Source organism: Melospiza georgiana, chromosome 19 (assembly GCF_028018845.1).
Source record: "Melospiza georgiana isolate bMelGeo1 chromosome 19, bMelGeo1.pri, whole genome shotgun sequence".
Taxonomy (NCBI): domain Eukaryota; kingdom Metazoa; phylum Chordata; class Aves; order Passeriformes; family Passerellidae; genus Melospiza; species Melospiza georgiana.
Genome location: NC_080448.1, coordinates 13,002,786 through 13,020,258, shown reverse-complemented (window position 1 = coordinate 13,020,258; position 17,473 = coordinate 13,002,786). Strand labels below are relative to the sequence as shown.

The 17,473-nt window shown below is 47.0% G+C and overlaps 1 protein-coding gene across 2 annotated transcripts in view; it reads right to left on the bottom strand.

Moving 5' to 3' along the window:
• NLK (nemo like kinase) overlaps positions 1-16,930 on the bottom strand; it is a 36,037-nt gene extending 19,107 nt beyond the window's left edge. Inside the window, exons 1-3 of one of the 2 annotated variants that reach the window (XM_058037753.1) lie at positions 16,886-16,930; positions 16,062-16,516; positions 15,493-15,928 (exon numbers count right to left, since the gene is read on the bottom strand). In XM_058037753.1, the coding sequence (XP_057893736.1) occupies positions 15,493-15,917 (425 nt within the window). In that variant the 5' untranslated portion in view covers positions 15,918-15,928; positions 16,062-16,516; positions 16,886-16,930. Of the gene's footprint in view, positions 1-15,492; positions 16,517-16,885 lie in introns of both variants that reach the window. The other variant, XM_058037752.1, reaches the window with a different exon arrangement.
• Positions 16,931-17,473: the final 543 nt, after the last annotated feature.

Here is a 17,473-nt window from a genome sequence, read left to right as displayed (position 1 = left end):
ATTACAGCAGAGCAGTGCTCAGTCCTCTGCACTTTACTGCCATGGCCAGAGCTCTGGGGAAGGCTGCTCTGAACTTACAGCACGAGGCCTGTCCCCAGGAAGGAGCAATGAAACTGGAAATCAGGAGCCCCGACAGGCACAGCAGCAGGGAGGCTGCAGGAGGAGCACAAGCCAGGGAATCCCAGGATGACTCCAGGGAGTGAGGAACTGCACTGACCAGAGGAGGGTCCTGCACCCAGCCGCAGGCCAGGGACACAGCTCAGAGAGGAATCACACCATTCCCTGTGAAATCACACCATTCCCTGTGAAATCACACCATTCCCTGTTAAATCACACCATTCCCTGTGAAATCACACCATTCCCTGTGAAATCACACCATTCCCCTTAAATCACACCATTCCCTGTTAAATCACATCATTCCCCTTAAATCACACCATTCCCTGTTAAATCACACCATTCCATGTTAAATCACACCATTCCCCTTAAATCACACCATTCCCTGTTAAATCACACCATTCCCTGTGAAATCACACCATTCCCTGTGAAATCACACCATTCCCTGTTAAATCACACCACTCCCTGTTATCCCACCTATGAGTTACATTAAATACCCGCTCACCCCGAGGAACTCTGCAGGGCCCAAACACTGACACAAGTGTCTACCTATTCACATCAGCAGTTTGGGGACTTCAAAAATATTCCAAAACTTGCACTAAATCATTGCCTACAAAAAGTCCCAGTAGCTGCAGCACAGAAAAATCTGAAACACTGAGGCAGAATTGTCAGTGACAGCAGAATTTTTAGCACACAAGCACAGAAAAATAAGGTTTCATTGTTAAAAGACATTATCAAAAAGAACAGCTGTTATTTTTCGAGTTATTTAAGCACTGGATGTGCTGTTGATTTTCAGGTCACTATTGCTCCGTGGCAGCCTCCAGCTGGCAATACTTCAAAGATCCTAAAATGAAATATTTACAGTGGGGGAAAAAAAAATATCTTTGAGAGATATGATATGAAAGCAAACTGCAAAAAGATAGCTAAGGAGATACTAGTGAGCAAAACTTGGATTTCACTTGGATTGAACTTTGAGGCAGAGAAGCCAAGTCATAGAATTCCCTGTTTCACCCATCCCTGGGAATCAGCTGCAGGAGTCTGAGGGCTCACTGACACAACTGAGCCAAGGAGCCATGGGCTGATATGGATTGGCAAAAGCTGGGTGAAGGTGTTCGCAGGCAAAAGTAAAAACTTCTTACACTTTTAGACATCTGGGACCTCAAGAAATATACTCCACCTGCTAAATATTTTCTTAATATTTTGGCAAGTAAAGTAGGTTTCGCATGCAGGAATCTGCATGTGAACAAAAAATTTGTGTTTGTTGGAAAGGCACTGAGCAGAAAATAAGTTACTTAAGAAGATTACACAAAAAGACAATTTAATTAACTGACTACCAATGCGCATTCTCAGCATTTCATTAAGTTTTCTCAACATTCTCCACGGAATACTGTAAAGTAATCAAAAAATACCCAAAGGCACTTCAAGGAAACCTGTAAGTTATTCCAAATAGCAAAGTCTTTCTAACACATATCCTCAGGAGCTGGTCTTTTCAGTGGTATGAGATCTGGGAAAGCACTGGCTGAATGCAAGCTAACAGATTTCATGTAGAACTTCCACATGAGCCTGAAGAAAACATCCAGATTTCATTTCCACTTACAGGTGTTTTATGGGAAAGGGTTAAGAGACTTCAAAGGTGTGCTTCACTCCCTCCTGCTAAATGCAGACCTCTCCAGAGCTCCTTTTCCAGCCATCCATGTCCAAAAAAAGCCTTTTAACGTTGGTTCTAATCACACCCTCCAGCATGTGTGCCATTACCACTTATTCTTTACAAATCAGAGCTAAAAGCAAAACTGATTACTGCAAGAAATCTGTCTCCTTGAACAAAAAGTGATTCAGAGTATCTTACTTAAAAGAAAGGAGTGAAAATTAAAGGGATACTGTTATGGCTAATATCTTTAAAAATGTTTCATTTGTCTTCCTTCATGGAAGCTTAAAATTGAAACTGCTTTCCAAATCAAATTTATTTCCCCACTTATACAAAATTCTCTGACTCTGCTTCAGACCTTTTTATTCACTTCTCAACTGCATATATGAACCACAGCTACAATAAATTACTACACTACACATAACATTTATTCAGATAATTTTTAATATAATTTTTAATTTTTTTTCAGCCAATGGCATAGTTCTGGATGTGACGTTCACAAATAAATAACATGCCCAATAAACACACAGAGCTTCATGTATTTTTACAGTTCTTTCTTCTTTATTTTTAAACCTTATACCACTATAACATGCACATTCCTGCCCCAATTCACTGACCTCTATTCCCATTCCCACCAGCCAACCAAGAAAAACCCAGATGAGAAACCTTCCTCTCCACGTCCAACAAGCCTGCAGGCCTTGGCACAGTTCCTGGAGTATTTCTGCACCTCCAAGCAAAGTAGGTTAATAAGGTCTCTGGTCATATCCCCGACTGCCACCTCGCTCCTGCAATAACCACCCAGCTCCTCTCCCCAGGCCAGGACAGAACAAACCTGCAATGACCACCCAGCTCCTCTCCCCTGGCCAGGACAGAACAAACCTGCAATGACCACCCAGCTCCTCTCCTCACCAGCACTCTCCCTGCACCTCCATCCTCCCATCACCTCTCCCCGCGGGGGCCAGGGCAGAACAAACCCACAGGAAACGGGGCCTGAGCTCCTTTCTGCACAGCAATCCCTGTGAGGCAGCTCAGCACCTCATCCCAATCAATACCTCAACACTTCCTCCTCCAGGGGAAACCTGTCCTGTTTCAGCCAGTCCTTGTTTCACCACAATCATGTTTCCCGACTTAAAAAATCAGAAGCGGATTCAAACCAAAGTGTACAACAAATATTTGAAACTCAGTACTTCAAAGTAATTACACTCCAGTGTTCCCTGCTTCCACCAGGGAGATATTGGTATCTGTTGGTTAAGGATTAAGCCTCAGGACTTGGATGTATTTGAATATAAATACACAAATAAATAGGTATATATGTATGAGGCTGAGGGTACATTTTAATTTTATGAATTACTGCTATTTATATTCATCTCCCCAAATTCTGTAGTGATGATAAATACATGAACATTCATCAAGGTTTTTAGCTGAAAGAGTTAAATCTTATTTACTGACCTTTCAAGCTTCAACTTACTCCGCCCATTCCTTATTCAAAGGAATTCTGTATTCTACAATACAGAACACAGAATTGAAACCCAAAATGCTTCGTAGTTGACACTTTCTCTTTCATTCTCTTTACCAGAAATTATTTTAGATAACAGTGTTTTATTTGTTTTGCATAGGCATGCATGTTAGAATCACCAAACTTTAAAATATTACTTTAAATACACACTAAGCCTATAAGATGCTGTAATTCCCAAGCCCAACACTTCACAACGGCCAAAGTAAACACTGAGCAGAGACATCTCAATTGCTCTGCTGCTGAACAAACCCAACCAAGAGCTGAGAGCCAAAGGAGCAGCACATCTGACACGAGCTGTGCAGCTTTTCCCATGGTGGCAGCTCAGGGTCCTCCTTCAGGCTGTCTGGCAATGGTGGGAAAGGCCCAGCCACATTACAAGCTGTGTCCTTGTAGCTGCGCACAGGGCACTTCACATCAGCCTCTCTAAGGCTTCCTCTGCACATTTTACTCACATGAATTATTGCAAACTGCTGCCATTTTTTTTCTATGTAAAGATTTCTATGTGCTCAACCCTGCTAAGTCATTCCTTCTCTGAATTACTGTAGGAACAGAAGGGACACGTCAAAACACAAGTGTGAAATAAATAAATTCATAACCTCTACAGTCCCAAAGTCTAGAACATGTCTCAGATGGGATATTTTTGGAACATGAAAGAAGTGCTTTATATTTTATTACATGTTAATGAAGATTTAAGAAAGACCCATAGCCTTGCAAAAAAGAAGGGAAAAAAAAGGTAAAAATCAGTCTTCTATTTATTGCCAGGGCATTTAAAGACACATCAGTCTCCCATTACCATGGGCCAGTGAAGGGAATGATCCTCTGTCACATACCATCAAGTCTCACGGAGCTGTAAAAATTCCACCTATTTCCTTGACAGTCTCAATTACACTGGAGCCATAACCACTCCTTTTCAATAGATTCAAAAGGCAATTTCAGAAATCCGGAGACATTGGAGTGACACACTGAAGTGGAGAGGTGAACAGCACCTTTGAGTGAACAGCCTGCTGAGAGTGGGACGAGACTGCTCAAAATTCTTCCTTGTCTGCAGCAGCAGAACATGTAGCTGATGAATTTCTGTGAGAGGTCGTTTGGCTACTGTTCAAATGTCTGAAATCCTGTAAAATTTGCAAAATCTAAATTTTCAGGTAAGCCAGCCAACCCTGTCCATGTCTTGGTGCCAGGGCCAGGTGACCTGCACCAGGTGCTGGAGGCAGCACAGCTCCAGTGATCCTCAGCCTTTTCCCCCTTCCAAAACTCACCCACAAAATGTCATCTTACAGAACTGTTTAAAATATTACAAGATCTTCAAGGAAAGTGTGTCTCTCCCTCTTCCCACTGGAAGAAAACCAGCCTGAATTGTTATAAACCAAATTAACTGACATGCTACAATGCAGTTGGTTTGGTTTCACATCTTCATCCACAGAAACACCAAGGTCTGACCTGCAGGACTCCCTTTTGACCTCCTCCTTTCACAGCTGTATTTAGCTTCCAGTGATCTCCATGAACTGACAGGAAAATCCTAATATATGTTTCTCTATTCTGAGTCTGTCAAAAACCTTGTGATAACAGATGGAATCACTACCATGGGTGCAATTCCAGGGGAATGAAATTAATGACTCTAAAATACTTCAAACTCAAAATTTAAACAATAGTTCAGGATGAAATAAAATTATTACAGAAGAATTCCCTTTACTGGGTCATTTGGTAAGTGACAAAATCTCCTTGGGAACAACTGTGGGAGTGATGATATATACATTTAATATTCAAATTACCAAACACCTGTCAGTTCTCAATGTTTTAGATGAGGTTTCACATGAGTAAACAGTAGCTTAAAAATGATAAGGTGACATGCCCAAGACAGAGATCAGAAAAAAAGCCACAAGTAGGTCAAAGCTGGTCCTGATTCTGTCAACATTCACCTACTTTTCCTCAACTGCTTCAGAAAACAATAAGCAATCCAAACCAAAGGAGCATACATGCTTTGTCTCTTCAGCAGGGGCAGAAGGGAAGCTCAGCTCAGCTTACAGGCTTGGGTGAGGATGTGAATGCCCTGCTGGCAAAAGCACGGTGCAAGTCCTTGATCCTGACTTTTCAAGTGCAATCAATGAGCAAATATGCTCAGAAAAGCACTCTGATACCTTGAGGTATCTATAATAATTGAAAAACCAAATCAAATGTACTTTCGACTTCATAATTAAAATCTGCTTTTAGTTAAGCTCTTAGGTAGAACTCTTACTGTCGTCAATTAAATCAAGTGATCCATGGTAAAACAGATTTTTTAGAATACATTTTTGCCTCTCAGAGTGGCTGTAGGACATTCTCTTTTAGAACAGTGGTGCACAAAGACTGGCAGAGTGCAGGATCTGGGCTGGTCTTGCTTTAGTCCCTGACACAGGAGGATTCCCCAGCCCACACAGACACTCCCCTCTGCACACAGTCCGGATCCACAAGGACAAGATAAAATTCTTTCTCTGCCAAATCATAAATGGCAAGTTTCAATGGCTTTTAGACTTAAACATAGCAGGTCTTAATTTCACATCCTTTTGTTCCAGCTCATCATGTGAACATTCACTGGTGAAGCAGCACTGGACAGAGCACTAATGATGCAGGCCACTGTCCCTTTAAATTAACTGCAATTAATATGTGGGAGCTTCTGCCCCCAACAATTTGAATTTAGACATAAGAATAAAGTAGATGCTAATCATTACTCACTGCCATTTCACTTTAAAAGCTGGGTATTATTTTTATACTAGCCTTGGTGGGTTCTGTGTTTGGTAGTTGGGTTTTTTTTTTCATTTCCATATGCTAAACTACAGGAAAACAAAAAGCACTAAACCCCACTGGTCTTTACCTGTACATCATGTTAACAACAGTGACTCTGAGTACAATGACTTAGAAGACAATTGCCCTTGACAGAACTATGGGCAGATCTCCATTTTTGGGTCCATTCCTACCTGTCCTTGCAATTGAGATATGAGCTGAGACTTGAAAAATGCGAATTGATTGGGAGACTCCCCACCTCTGTCCAAAACCAGAAATAGTATCTCAATTCCCCTGGCGTTGTTTTGACTGCCTTTATTCTGTTTTTCCAAAGAGCTGAGAGCAGGTGTGAGGTGCCCCCCTGGTGCTGGGCAACCCTGCACACAGCCCCCGTGTGACCTTGGGCATGCTGCTCTGTGCAGGTTCACGAGAGGAACACACGGCTCCCTGTCTGACCCACAGCCCTTCCTCTGGCCACAACAACAACCAAAACTGTCCTTCTGCTCCATCATCACCCCCACCAGCTACAAATCAGCTGCAAGGAGCTCTGGTCTCCGCTTCAAACACAACACGGACAACACAGGGGAGCCAGAAAGCACTGAGAGGCTCAGGAAATTCTTTTCTTCATTTTAGCAAGAACACCAGCCTAGGAATTGATAAAATTAAGAAAGATGGATGGCAAGCAGCCCAGAAATAATAATGCCTTCTCTTCCTTGTCCTGAAAAGAAATCCTCCTTCCAAAGACTGCTCTGAGCGAGCCAAGCAGAACTTACAGAATCATCCAAAGAGAAGTTATACTGCAAGATGAGAACAGCCTTTAAACAATGCTTTTGTGCTGTCACTATGCAATCTCTGGGGGGAAAAAGCTCTAATTGAGGCTTTCAAATAGTCTCACATGGGCTGCCAAGGGCCTTTACAAACGAAGGCAGGAGGAAGCCAAGCAGGTCCCCAGTTAAAAGGCAGAGGCACACTTGTGCTCAGAAGGCAGTGACCTGCAGCCCTACTCCAGACAGGAGTGCCCTACATCAGTCAAGGGCTTCAGAATGGACTGGGAGAGAACTTCTCCTGTATTTCCTGTAGTACACTTTAACCCCTTAGGAACCAAACCAGCAAAGGCTGAACAGAATGGTTCTCAGAGAAAGCCAGAGCCCGTGCCAGGCTCCCCTCCCTCAGCCAGAGTGCCAGCACACACTCAGCAGCTGTGCACAGGAGGAACACTGCTCCTTGCTGAGAGCTGCTGCTGCCTCCATGGAGCAAGTTTTGCTATTCTCTAAATTCATGTAACTCTCCCATAGTTACATGAATTTATATCAAACAATATAGTGCGTTACCATCAATAGCCAACTCCACACACACAGCCAAGGAAGAAGGCGGAGTCAGTCACTCTTCAGAAAAAGCATAATAAAGCATCTCAAACCCTGAATAAGTACCTGGCCACCAGCTCAGCACCATCCCCAGCTTCACTGGTCCCACTGAGCAAACACTCTACCCTGACACCACAAAACTCAGCAAACCCTCCTGGTGGCACCCAGATAATGGAGACCAACTGCTCTGAACCAGGAGCAGATTGGGGATCAGCACCACTCCAAAAGGACAAGGAAACTGAAACACCAGCTTCTACGGTGAGCAATTTTGGGGTTCTTTTGCAACTATTAAAATGTGTTTTCATGTAACAGAGAAGGGAGGAAAGAAAATCCTCCTCCGAAGTCCAAGGATTACTACAGTTCCCAGTATATTTCACTTTTCCACAAAATTTCCTGTAACAGTTTTTGAACAGAATGCTCTGAAAAAAACATTTCTTTTTCAAATCCCACATAAATACCATCATATCATGTTCTAAGAAAATGTAATGAAATAAGAGAATATGTATTTTACACAATGATCCTGCTATAACCATTCTGATGTTAAATCCAACAGCATTAAGAGCATAAAAATTCCACTCACACACAAATGCATCCAAGCCTTTATAGAAAAACACCACATCAGGAAATTAAAGAATGATACTACTAGGACACACTGATTCTGCCACAGCCCTCAAGATTAAAGCTCAAATTCTTACTAAGCACTTTTAAAGACTGTACATGGCCATGTTCCAGAGCTGTAGCCATGGAAGTTGTTTCATATCAAGGCTGGTGTAAGTCTGCCTTCATTTATCCGTCACGATTGCATAAGAAAAGATGATGCAGCTTTAAATACTGAAATGAAGTCCAGATTATTCTGGTAGGTTTGGTGTGTTGTTCTGGTGCATTCTGAGCAGCATTTTGGTAGCTGGCTGTCCTCCCCTGCAGCTTTCTGCCCTCCTGTCCCCGCTCAGGGCTGTACCCACACCAGCCTGAACAGCACCACGGGCACTCACTTCACACACCTGAGTTCACCTGAACACCACTGGCATTTTTCCACAATTACTGAAACCCCCCCCGGCAATTAGTAGCAAAACCAGGGAACTGTGAACCTAGAAAACTGAGCTGACAGTTTCATTGATCGAGGCTCCCAGCAGACTTACAATACAAAACTGAACCTTACAAGCATCAGCACCTCAGTGATTTTAAGGCATTTGTGACCCTGGGCAAGCTGGGGATTTCCCCAAATGAGACTCAGTTCTGTGACCCACATGCTGGAATCACAAGTGTTCACCCAGCTGGCACCCACAGGCTGCAGCCCATCCATGTGCCCACAGGACACACTGAGGAAGGCCACGTGTTTCTATAGAGGAGATGACTTTGCTCTTTTCCAGGCTCCTCCTGCAGTGCACTATGGATGGAGCTACAGTGATTTCCACAGAGAAATGTTATTTATTTTCTACAATTTACCCCTCGTCTCCAAACACTACTGTTTTCATTTAAGCGTGTGCTGTTGGTAAGCTGCACTTCATACCAAGTACCACAGACAATGGCAGAAAATGAGAAAAATGGGCAGAAGTGATGAAAAAGTCAGAAAAGACAGTGAGGGAAATAAAAATTAAATAAAATATATGACCTATGTTACTAAAAAAAAAATACTGCTACAACAACATTTGTTTTTACAACCCCTCTTAGGGAGGTGATGGCTGTGGTTTGTACCACCTGTAGCTACCACCCATCCAGTGCCCATCCCATCCACTTTTTCCCTGTTACTGCTGATTATGAACAAATACTATCATCAATAAACAAAGCACTGATCCCAGAAGTCTCTACCCTTTTCATACACGTTTGTACTGCCTGCCATCTGCCACTTTGATTTAAGCATCTCCCACCCTACTCAGGGGTCTACTTTTACAAAGCAGGTGCAGTAGTTACTCTGACTACCAATAAACCAAAACTTACAGCATCTACAGAGAGATTTTCTAGCACTTGAAACCCTTTGTGGATTTTTAACACACCTTTTAAAAAACATCTCCAATTACATTAATGAACACAAATTCCATTTAAGCAAACTCGACACACCTTTGAGCCAGCTTTTCTCACAAGAACAGCTGCACATTACCTACTCCAGACCAGGAGGCAGAACTTTCCAGAGGATTAAAGATACATGAGACCCAGATACAACCATTACAAGTAATCAAAAAACACTTCAAACATATCCCCAAGGCTTCCTCCACTTCACCTGCCCAAAGCTATTCTTTCTATGCCATTGTTCCCTGAGAAATGAAGCAGCCCAGGCATATCCAGCAGCCTCCCCCCAGACCCTTCCATGGCCTTTATCTCCTGCCATGGGGGCACCCACACTTTGGGCTGCACCCTCACTCCTTCACCCCCCCTAAACACCAACAACTCTGTTTGGGATTAGGGAATTCAACAACTTAAATATCCGCTTAAAAAGAGGTGAAAGAGTCAGGGGGAGAGAGAAAAGAACATCAGAAATATGTCTTCTGGAAAATCAATATTAGACTGCAGATCCAGTCACAAGCTGTAACATTTGCAGAATTCAGAGGAAGAAAGAAAAAACACTGAATGCTACCAGGATCTAACTGGATCTAACTGTGTGGATACAAACAACATCAAGGTCTGCAGGTGCTGCAAAGCAACTTGCATTTCAAGTGACCTCTGAAATGCTGACCTTGGCATAAATTACAGTGAACTAATTTATCCCAAATGCTCCTTGCCTAACTTTGAGAAAAAAAATGTTATTCACATTCCTTCTTTCTTGCATCATGTTACAAGACAATAATGAACAACTCGTATATTACTTGGATAGAATTTCACCTAATCCCAATGTCTAATTTGAATGCAAGGAGTTATTATATCCATTTCATTTAATTCACTCCGTTTGGGAAACAGTCAGTTAAATGTTAACAGAATTTTTCTTTTCAGGAAATTTGAAAAAAAGCCCCAACCTCAAACACATAAAGCTTTGCAAAATTTCCCATACAAAAAAACCTGAATAAGGTCATTGTTCTACTACATTTCTTCACAAATAAGGTCAGAATCCAATTTAGATAAAGCAATCCTATAAAAAAATGCTGATGTGGGGATCTAAGATCATCACCTGCAGCTCCTTCCATTGTGATGGTGAATGTGAAACCCCATCCCCACTCTACTCTGTGCCCACTGCCAGTGCTGCCTCCTTTGCCTTAGGCATCCTCCTGGTTCCCTCCAATAGCTGGATAAAAACGACTCTGCCTCCTTCTTATGAAATCAGTGTCTATCTGCATCAGACAACAGCAGAACTCACTGAGGTAGAACACAAAGAGTGGGAAACTCATGGTCCAAGCCTGGCCCCACAGAGCTGGGGGAAGGCTTGGGGAGACAAACACCCCTGGGCCATCAGCCCTTCTGTGCCCTGGTGCCATGAGGCTGGAGCTCCCCAGTGCCATCAGCCCTTCTGTGCCCCTGCTCTGTGCCCTGGGCACGGTGCCATGGGGCTGGAAAACACCCCTGGGCCATCAGCCCTTCTGTGCCCTGGTGCCATGGGGCTGGAGCTCCCCAGTGCCATCAGCCCTTCTGTGCCCCTGCTCTGTGCCCTGGGCACGGTGCCATGGAGCTGGAGCTCCCCAGTGCCATCAGCCCTTCTGTGCCCTGGTGTCATGGGGCTGGAGCTCCCCAGTGCCATCAGCCCTCCTCTGCCCCTGCTCTGTGCCCTGGGCACGGTGCCATGGGGCTGGAGCTCCCCTGGGCCCCCAGGGACCGAGCCCCTCATGCACCCCAGCCCTCTCCTGTGGGGTGGGTGAGCAGCAGAACAGCACCAGCACTGCCCAGCAGTAACAAAATAGTCACTTCAGAGTAACACAAAATGTCACATTACACAGGTCAAAGCTAACCACTGTCCACCTGTTAATTAACAGAGAATACTTCCTGATGGTCAAGTACTGTCTTCTGGCAGGTGAGGTTTGAGGGACTGGAAAAAGATTATATAGACAGCTTCAACTTCAGAACAAAAACCTCTCTCACCAAAAGTCTTAATGAATTTCATAAAAGAAATGTCTACAGTTCAGCTTTTGCTAAACGTCTCTCACTTTCCAGTCTAGGCATCGTTAATAGAATTAACTATGCCAAACATCATTGTGGTTTTCAGTAGCATCAGATAACAGAAGGGGAACTTCTGCCACTTCTCAGACTTCTCTGAACCCATAACACCTTCTTTTCCTTAATATACATTCTGGCAATTTTGTCCCAGACACATTATCCCCACTGCATCCTTGCTCAGCAGGACACATTCCTTTAAAGGAGAGGGAGATTATCAGTTTATCCTGGGAACGTCTTTCCTGCTGCTGTGCTTAGTATCAGTGCTGGGATAAAACCCTCTTAAAATAGTTCCAGGGTCCAGGCAACAACCCATTGTATGCAATATTCTTTTGGTTTTTATGGAGCAATGACTTCGGCATTTTCAGGCCTTTGCAGGCCAGCAATGAACAGTAGATTAAGGCTAAATTATTTCTGCCCTTAAAGTTACGACAGCCTGAACATGATGTCCTGTCTCAACACCAACAGCCAAACTGTTTAGAACGCTGTACTGTCATGTGACCTCCTGAATAAAAAGGATTAGAGGCAAGTACTTTAACCCACACACACAATTTCAAATGGAGTAAATCAGGAATTTAAAAAATATTAATTCAAATACTTTCTTCTATTGTCAATTGTAACAGCTTTCCCACAGAGATGCATTTTAACACGGATTTGACAATATTAAGAGAGATTGCTTGGTTCCACAGTTTTTGATGAACGACAATAACTTTTCAAAATTAAGAGACACAAGGAAGACAAGCAGAATTCCCCCATGTCTTACATTCCTATCCCACTGGAGTAGATATGTCCCAGCCAACAGGACATTTCCACATTTCAGCAGCAGTGTTACCACCATGAACCAGCAGCAAGAGTTGTCATTCCCTATCTCCCTCCTGCAGCTGCAGAGCCTCTTCACCAGCTCAGGAACCCTGCATAGAAACAGCACCACCACCTCTTGCAGCAACACTGAGGCTTCACCCCTCATTTCAAACCTACCAGCCTTGGCAGGTTCAATTGATACAATTTTTTAATTATCATTATTATTATTTTTTTAGGAATCCCACCAGATGGCAGCAGCATGTCTCCCCAGCAAAACTGGGAGCACTTCTCCAAAGGACAGCTCCTCATTCTTGGAACAGACACAAGGCTTCCCAAACTCAGCCCTGCTCAGTCTGAACCACAGGACACAGACAGAGCTTGTCGCTGACATTAAAATCTGGATATTTTCAGCACTTCAGGAAGATGAGAGCAGGGAACACTCCAAGAGCGAATCACTCTGCTTTTGGCAAATGAGGAACATGACTGGGTTTGCAGCAATTCACCATACCAGAGCGTGGGGAAACAAACCTGCAGGACCTGGGGGAAGCCCCTGCACTCCTGCCCCTGCTCAGCAACACCCTCCCTGTCCCAGGGCAGCAGGCAGAGCTGATTCCACACAAGAGGTGCCCAGCTGAGCGAGGACACAGGAATTAGGGAATGTGCACAGACCCCAGCAGCAGCAGCACCGCCCGCAGGGGTCAATAACCAAAGTGCTGAAGCACCAGGCTTTGGCTCTTCATGAGTGAAAAACTCCAGCAGCACATCAGCTACCCCGAAACATCACCGAGCAGCAGACAAATGAACTAATGACAAATGCTAATTCAACTGCCAAGAGAAAATCTCTCGGTGAGGTAACGGGAAGTGCAACGCCCCACGCTGATCGCTCGTCTGATGCACTGAACTGAGCTGCAGGTCAGCTGTGCCTCCAAACAAAGCAGTGACACACCAGAGCACAAGATGAAAGACTTCTGCAAATACCCCAACTGTCTATGCAATAACATCCATTTCCCTCAGAAGCACTGATAAAAACTTTTCAGTTACTTATTAGCACAAATAACGTTCAGACAAGATACTGAGGAACAACAAATCCTCCTTCCAAAGTCACTCAGGCTTTGTGAATCCTGCATCACGCTTGAACCCAAGAGCACATTGCTCATGTCCAAGTCACCTCAAACTATAAATACTCAAGTCAGTGTTTACTTTATCTCACATAAAATTCAATTACATAGGCATTCTTCCACATTTTGAATGAAACTAAAATTCAGTTTAATTACTGCTTACAGACTCCTAAATTGAGCCTGCACTCACCAGCAGAGGTTAACATGAAATGCCAAAAGCTGAGCAGTGACCGCTGGATTCAAACACACGTGAGCAAAGAGGAACTCACTCCCACCAATGACATCCTGAGCCAGTGCAGCCGGAGGGATCCCAGCTCCCAGCTTCTGCTTTTAGCTGACACCCTCCCGCTTTGTTGTCTTCTCTTTCCCAAGCTGTTGTTACCTCCAAGCAGAGCTGTAGCTGCAGCTCTGCAGGCACAGTCCCCCAGGGGCAGGTCCCACGGGTGCGCAGCCCAGGGCTCGGGATGGGCAGAGGCTTTGGCACTGCCTTTCCTACCTGATGTCACTCAGACTCTTCCCTCTACACCTCCTTTCTCCCCCCTGCACCCTTAATGATATTATATTTAAATATGCAAGCGTGACCTTTCATTCTACTGAATACTGTGGAAGCAGATCTCTCTCTGCACCTTGTTTTTTGGCAAACAGAGCTGGGAAAATAAAGACCTGGAAAATGCACAGGCAAACAAAACACCAGTAAAAAGGGCTGATCTTACATAACGACATGAATTTAAGCAAAGACCTTAACAAATAAATTTATAAAACTCCATACCTTAAAAAAATATACAAACTGATGGAAATACCTTCAGATAATTTTTTACAGCAGATTCCTTGTCAGTTTTCATTCTTTTACACCCACTTTTTAATGCTGTACCACAGCCAGAGCACGGCAGTGCTGACTGCACAACAGCTCCCCTCCGACGGGGAGAACTCAGCGTTTAAATGAACTCCCCAGCTCTGAGGGAAGGCACACGAGAGCAGCCCCAGCACTGACCTGCACCTCGCTCCTCAGCTCCCTCGGCCTCCTCAGACAGCACCATTTGCTGCCAGCACTGGGCTGGTGACGCGTGGCCACCCCGAAGGGCTGGGCTGCAGGCAGAAGGGGCTTTGCTCTCCTGAGGCCTGCCCTGCCGAGCCCTCTGCCTGTGCCTGGCACACTCCGTGACCCGGCCACTCCTCTCACTGAAGCTGCAGCTCGGCCAGCACCTAAAGCAAAACTCCAGGGGCACCCAGAGGCTGGGCTGGGAACGCTGCAGAGGGCTGGGACACCACGCACAGCTGCAAACTTTGCATTCGTGCTGCAGGAAGTGCGCTGCAACACGCCTGCTCTCCAAACAACCCCCTGCCAGCCTTCATGCTTCCCAGCACAGCTCCGAATAGGGCACGCTGACAAACATTTATATACAAATATATATATATATATACACTGCTGCCAGCTTTGTGTCAGCGCTCCTGAAGGGCACTAATTACATACATGGCTCTAAGGTAGTCACAAAATGCATTAGGAGAGATTCCACTCCGCTGACAGACTCCTCTGAAACGCGGCTGGGGGATAAAAGGGCCGGAGGCAGAGCTACAGTGAGGCAGGAAATCCCATTTCCATTTTTGAGAGGGGAGCAAAGTTCAGCTGAGCCGTTTTAGGTAGCACACAGCACTACCGCAGGTCAAACCGCCGTGAGACAAAGATCTTGACAGGTGACTGCACAAGGAAGACATTTTCATACGCTTTTCATTTCTGACTCTTAAGCCAGGTCAAAATGAATATTTTAATGCTCATTTGTTAACCTGAAATTTTAGGAAGCACGGCTTAGCTGCACGGATGCACGCTCTAATTAAAGGTACAGAAAGGGCACAAACAAGCTGCATTGTCTCAGAAGAGAACGGCAGGGTGGGCTGTTAGTCAGAGGTGGCTCCTCACCACCGGGAACCTCGTTCTGCCAACGCAAACAAGCGAAGCAACTTTCTAAGAACGGAGAAGAACCAGCAAAAAAGCTCTTAGTAAGCAGCTCTCCTGCTTTCTGATTCAAATGACAAAAACAAGGATGAGTTATGACCAGGTAAAGAATGACAAGGAGGTATTGGTTCACTTTTGTCTCTACTCACCAGACAACACCAAAGGCTCCATATCCGATGGGTCTGTCCGGCTCAATGTCCAGTTGCTGCTGTGGATGTTGTGAGTGCTGATGATGGTGCGCTTTGACTGCAGCAGCTGCTGCAGCCTGTACCTGAGCTGGGGCTGCTGCAGCCGGTCCGGGGGCCTGGCCCGGGGCCGGGGATGGGAAGTACGGCTGCTGCTGCCCTGGGTTCAACATCGCGGCGGCGGCGGCTGCAGCTGCGGCGGCCGCGGCGGCCGAGGAGGCATGCTGCTGCACGGGGTGCACCGCGGCCGCCGAGCCGGCGTGCAGGTGGTGCTGAGCATGGTGGTGGTGATGGAGGTGAGGAGGAGGGAGGTGAGGAAGGTGGTGGTGATGGTGGTGGTGGTGACCTGCTGCTGCCGCAGACGTACCGCCATTGTAAGCCGCCATCATTTTTGCGTTGGCTGTTGTGCCACAAAGAGACATTCAAAAAAATGCCCTTTGATTGGATAACAACTGGGTCAAGCTGTCATTTGGCCATAAAAATTAAATCTGCTACACTTTAAAAGAAGTTGGGTTTCATCATACACGGCCCACCTTTAAAAACATGGAGCTCCACTGGCCTTATCTCCTCGCGAAGCCAAACAACTCGGGGAGTCTCTTCATGTGTGCGGGCGCCAACCCCTTCCCCAGCATCCAGCTGGGCTTGGCTACTCCAACTCCATCCTTGGGCAGCTGGGGTGGGGCCGGGGTGGGTTTTTTCCTTCACTTTTGGTTATTTTTGTTGTTTTTCTTGTTATAAAAATTAAACACCGTGATCGATCCCCCTTCCCTCCGGAGGGAGGGCTCGGAGCCTCTGCCCTGAACACCCCGCGAGGGCCGGCCAGCCTAGCCCTGCCATTCCCGCACCCTCTCCATGTGTCCCCCGAACCTCCCTGAGCCCGGGCACCTCCTACATCGCTCCCTCCTTCCAGACACCTGCTCCCTCCTTCCAGGCACCTGCTCCCTCACAGCAGCAACAACTCGGGAGTTTGCAACTTTTCCTTGAAGGCCTGAAACACACACAAGGACCCAAAGAAAGTGAAGGGGGGGCGCAGGGCGAGGAGAGGGGGCTAAAAGAAGATAAAAACAGAAAGAGGAAGGGAAGGGCCGGGGCAGGACAGGGATCGCGGCGGGGGCGAAGGAGGGGGAAAAGTGGCGAATGAATGACGGGGCGGCGCGGGGCCGGGGAGGGGGCGCGGGGCAGGACCCAGCGGCCCCTGACAGCGCGACCCGCGGCGGGGCGGGGCCGGCCGGGCCGGGGGTGGTCGGGCCGGGGGTGGAGGGCAGGGGGCCCGCGGTGCGGGCGGCGGGAGGGTCTGGGGGCGGCCCCGGGTCCCCGCCCCGCCCGGCCCCGGCCCCGGCCCCGGCCCCGCTCTCACCTGGTCCCGCCGCCCCGCGCCGCGCCGCGGGCACGCGCTCCCCCCCCCCTGCGGGGCGCGCGCCCGACGCCGCCCGCAGCCAATCGCGCCCGGCCCGCTGGGCTGCGCGAGAGCCGCCCCCGACCAATCACCGCGCGGCGCCCGGCGCGCCCCGCCCACCGCGCGCGGCCGTGCAGAGCCCCCCCCACGGCGCGGCCCCGCCCCCGTGACCCCGCCGGCCAATCACCGCGCGCCGCCGCGCCCGGAGCCGCCGAGACCCCGCGAGATTCCCTCACCTCACACAACCCTCACCCCGGGCGGCCCCGCCTCCCTCACCTTCCTGCCACTCACAGCGGGCCGCCGGCCAATGGACTCTGCTCCTGAGCCAAGTCCCGCCTCCGGGACCCGCTTTTCGCCCAATCGCAGCTGCCCATCCAATCCAATTAGCCAATGAAGAGGAACGAAAGCCAGAAAAGAGGTTACTGGGCCAATGGCACTGGGAGGCGGGGAGGCGGCGAGACCGACGGCTTTCCTCACCAGTGGTCGGAGCCGGTGGGCGGTGAAGGAGCCGCCGCTCCACAAATCACGGAGCACGGCGCCGCGTGACGG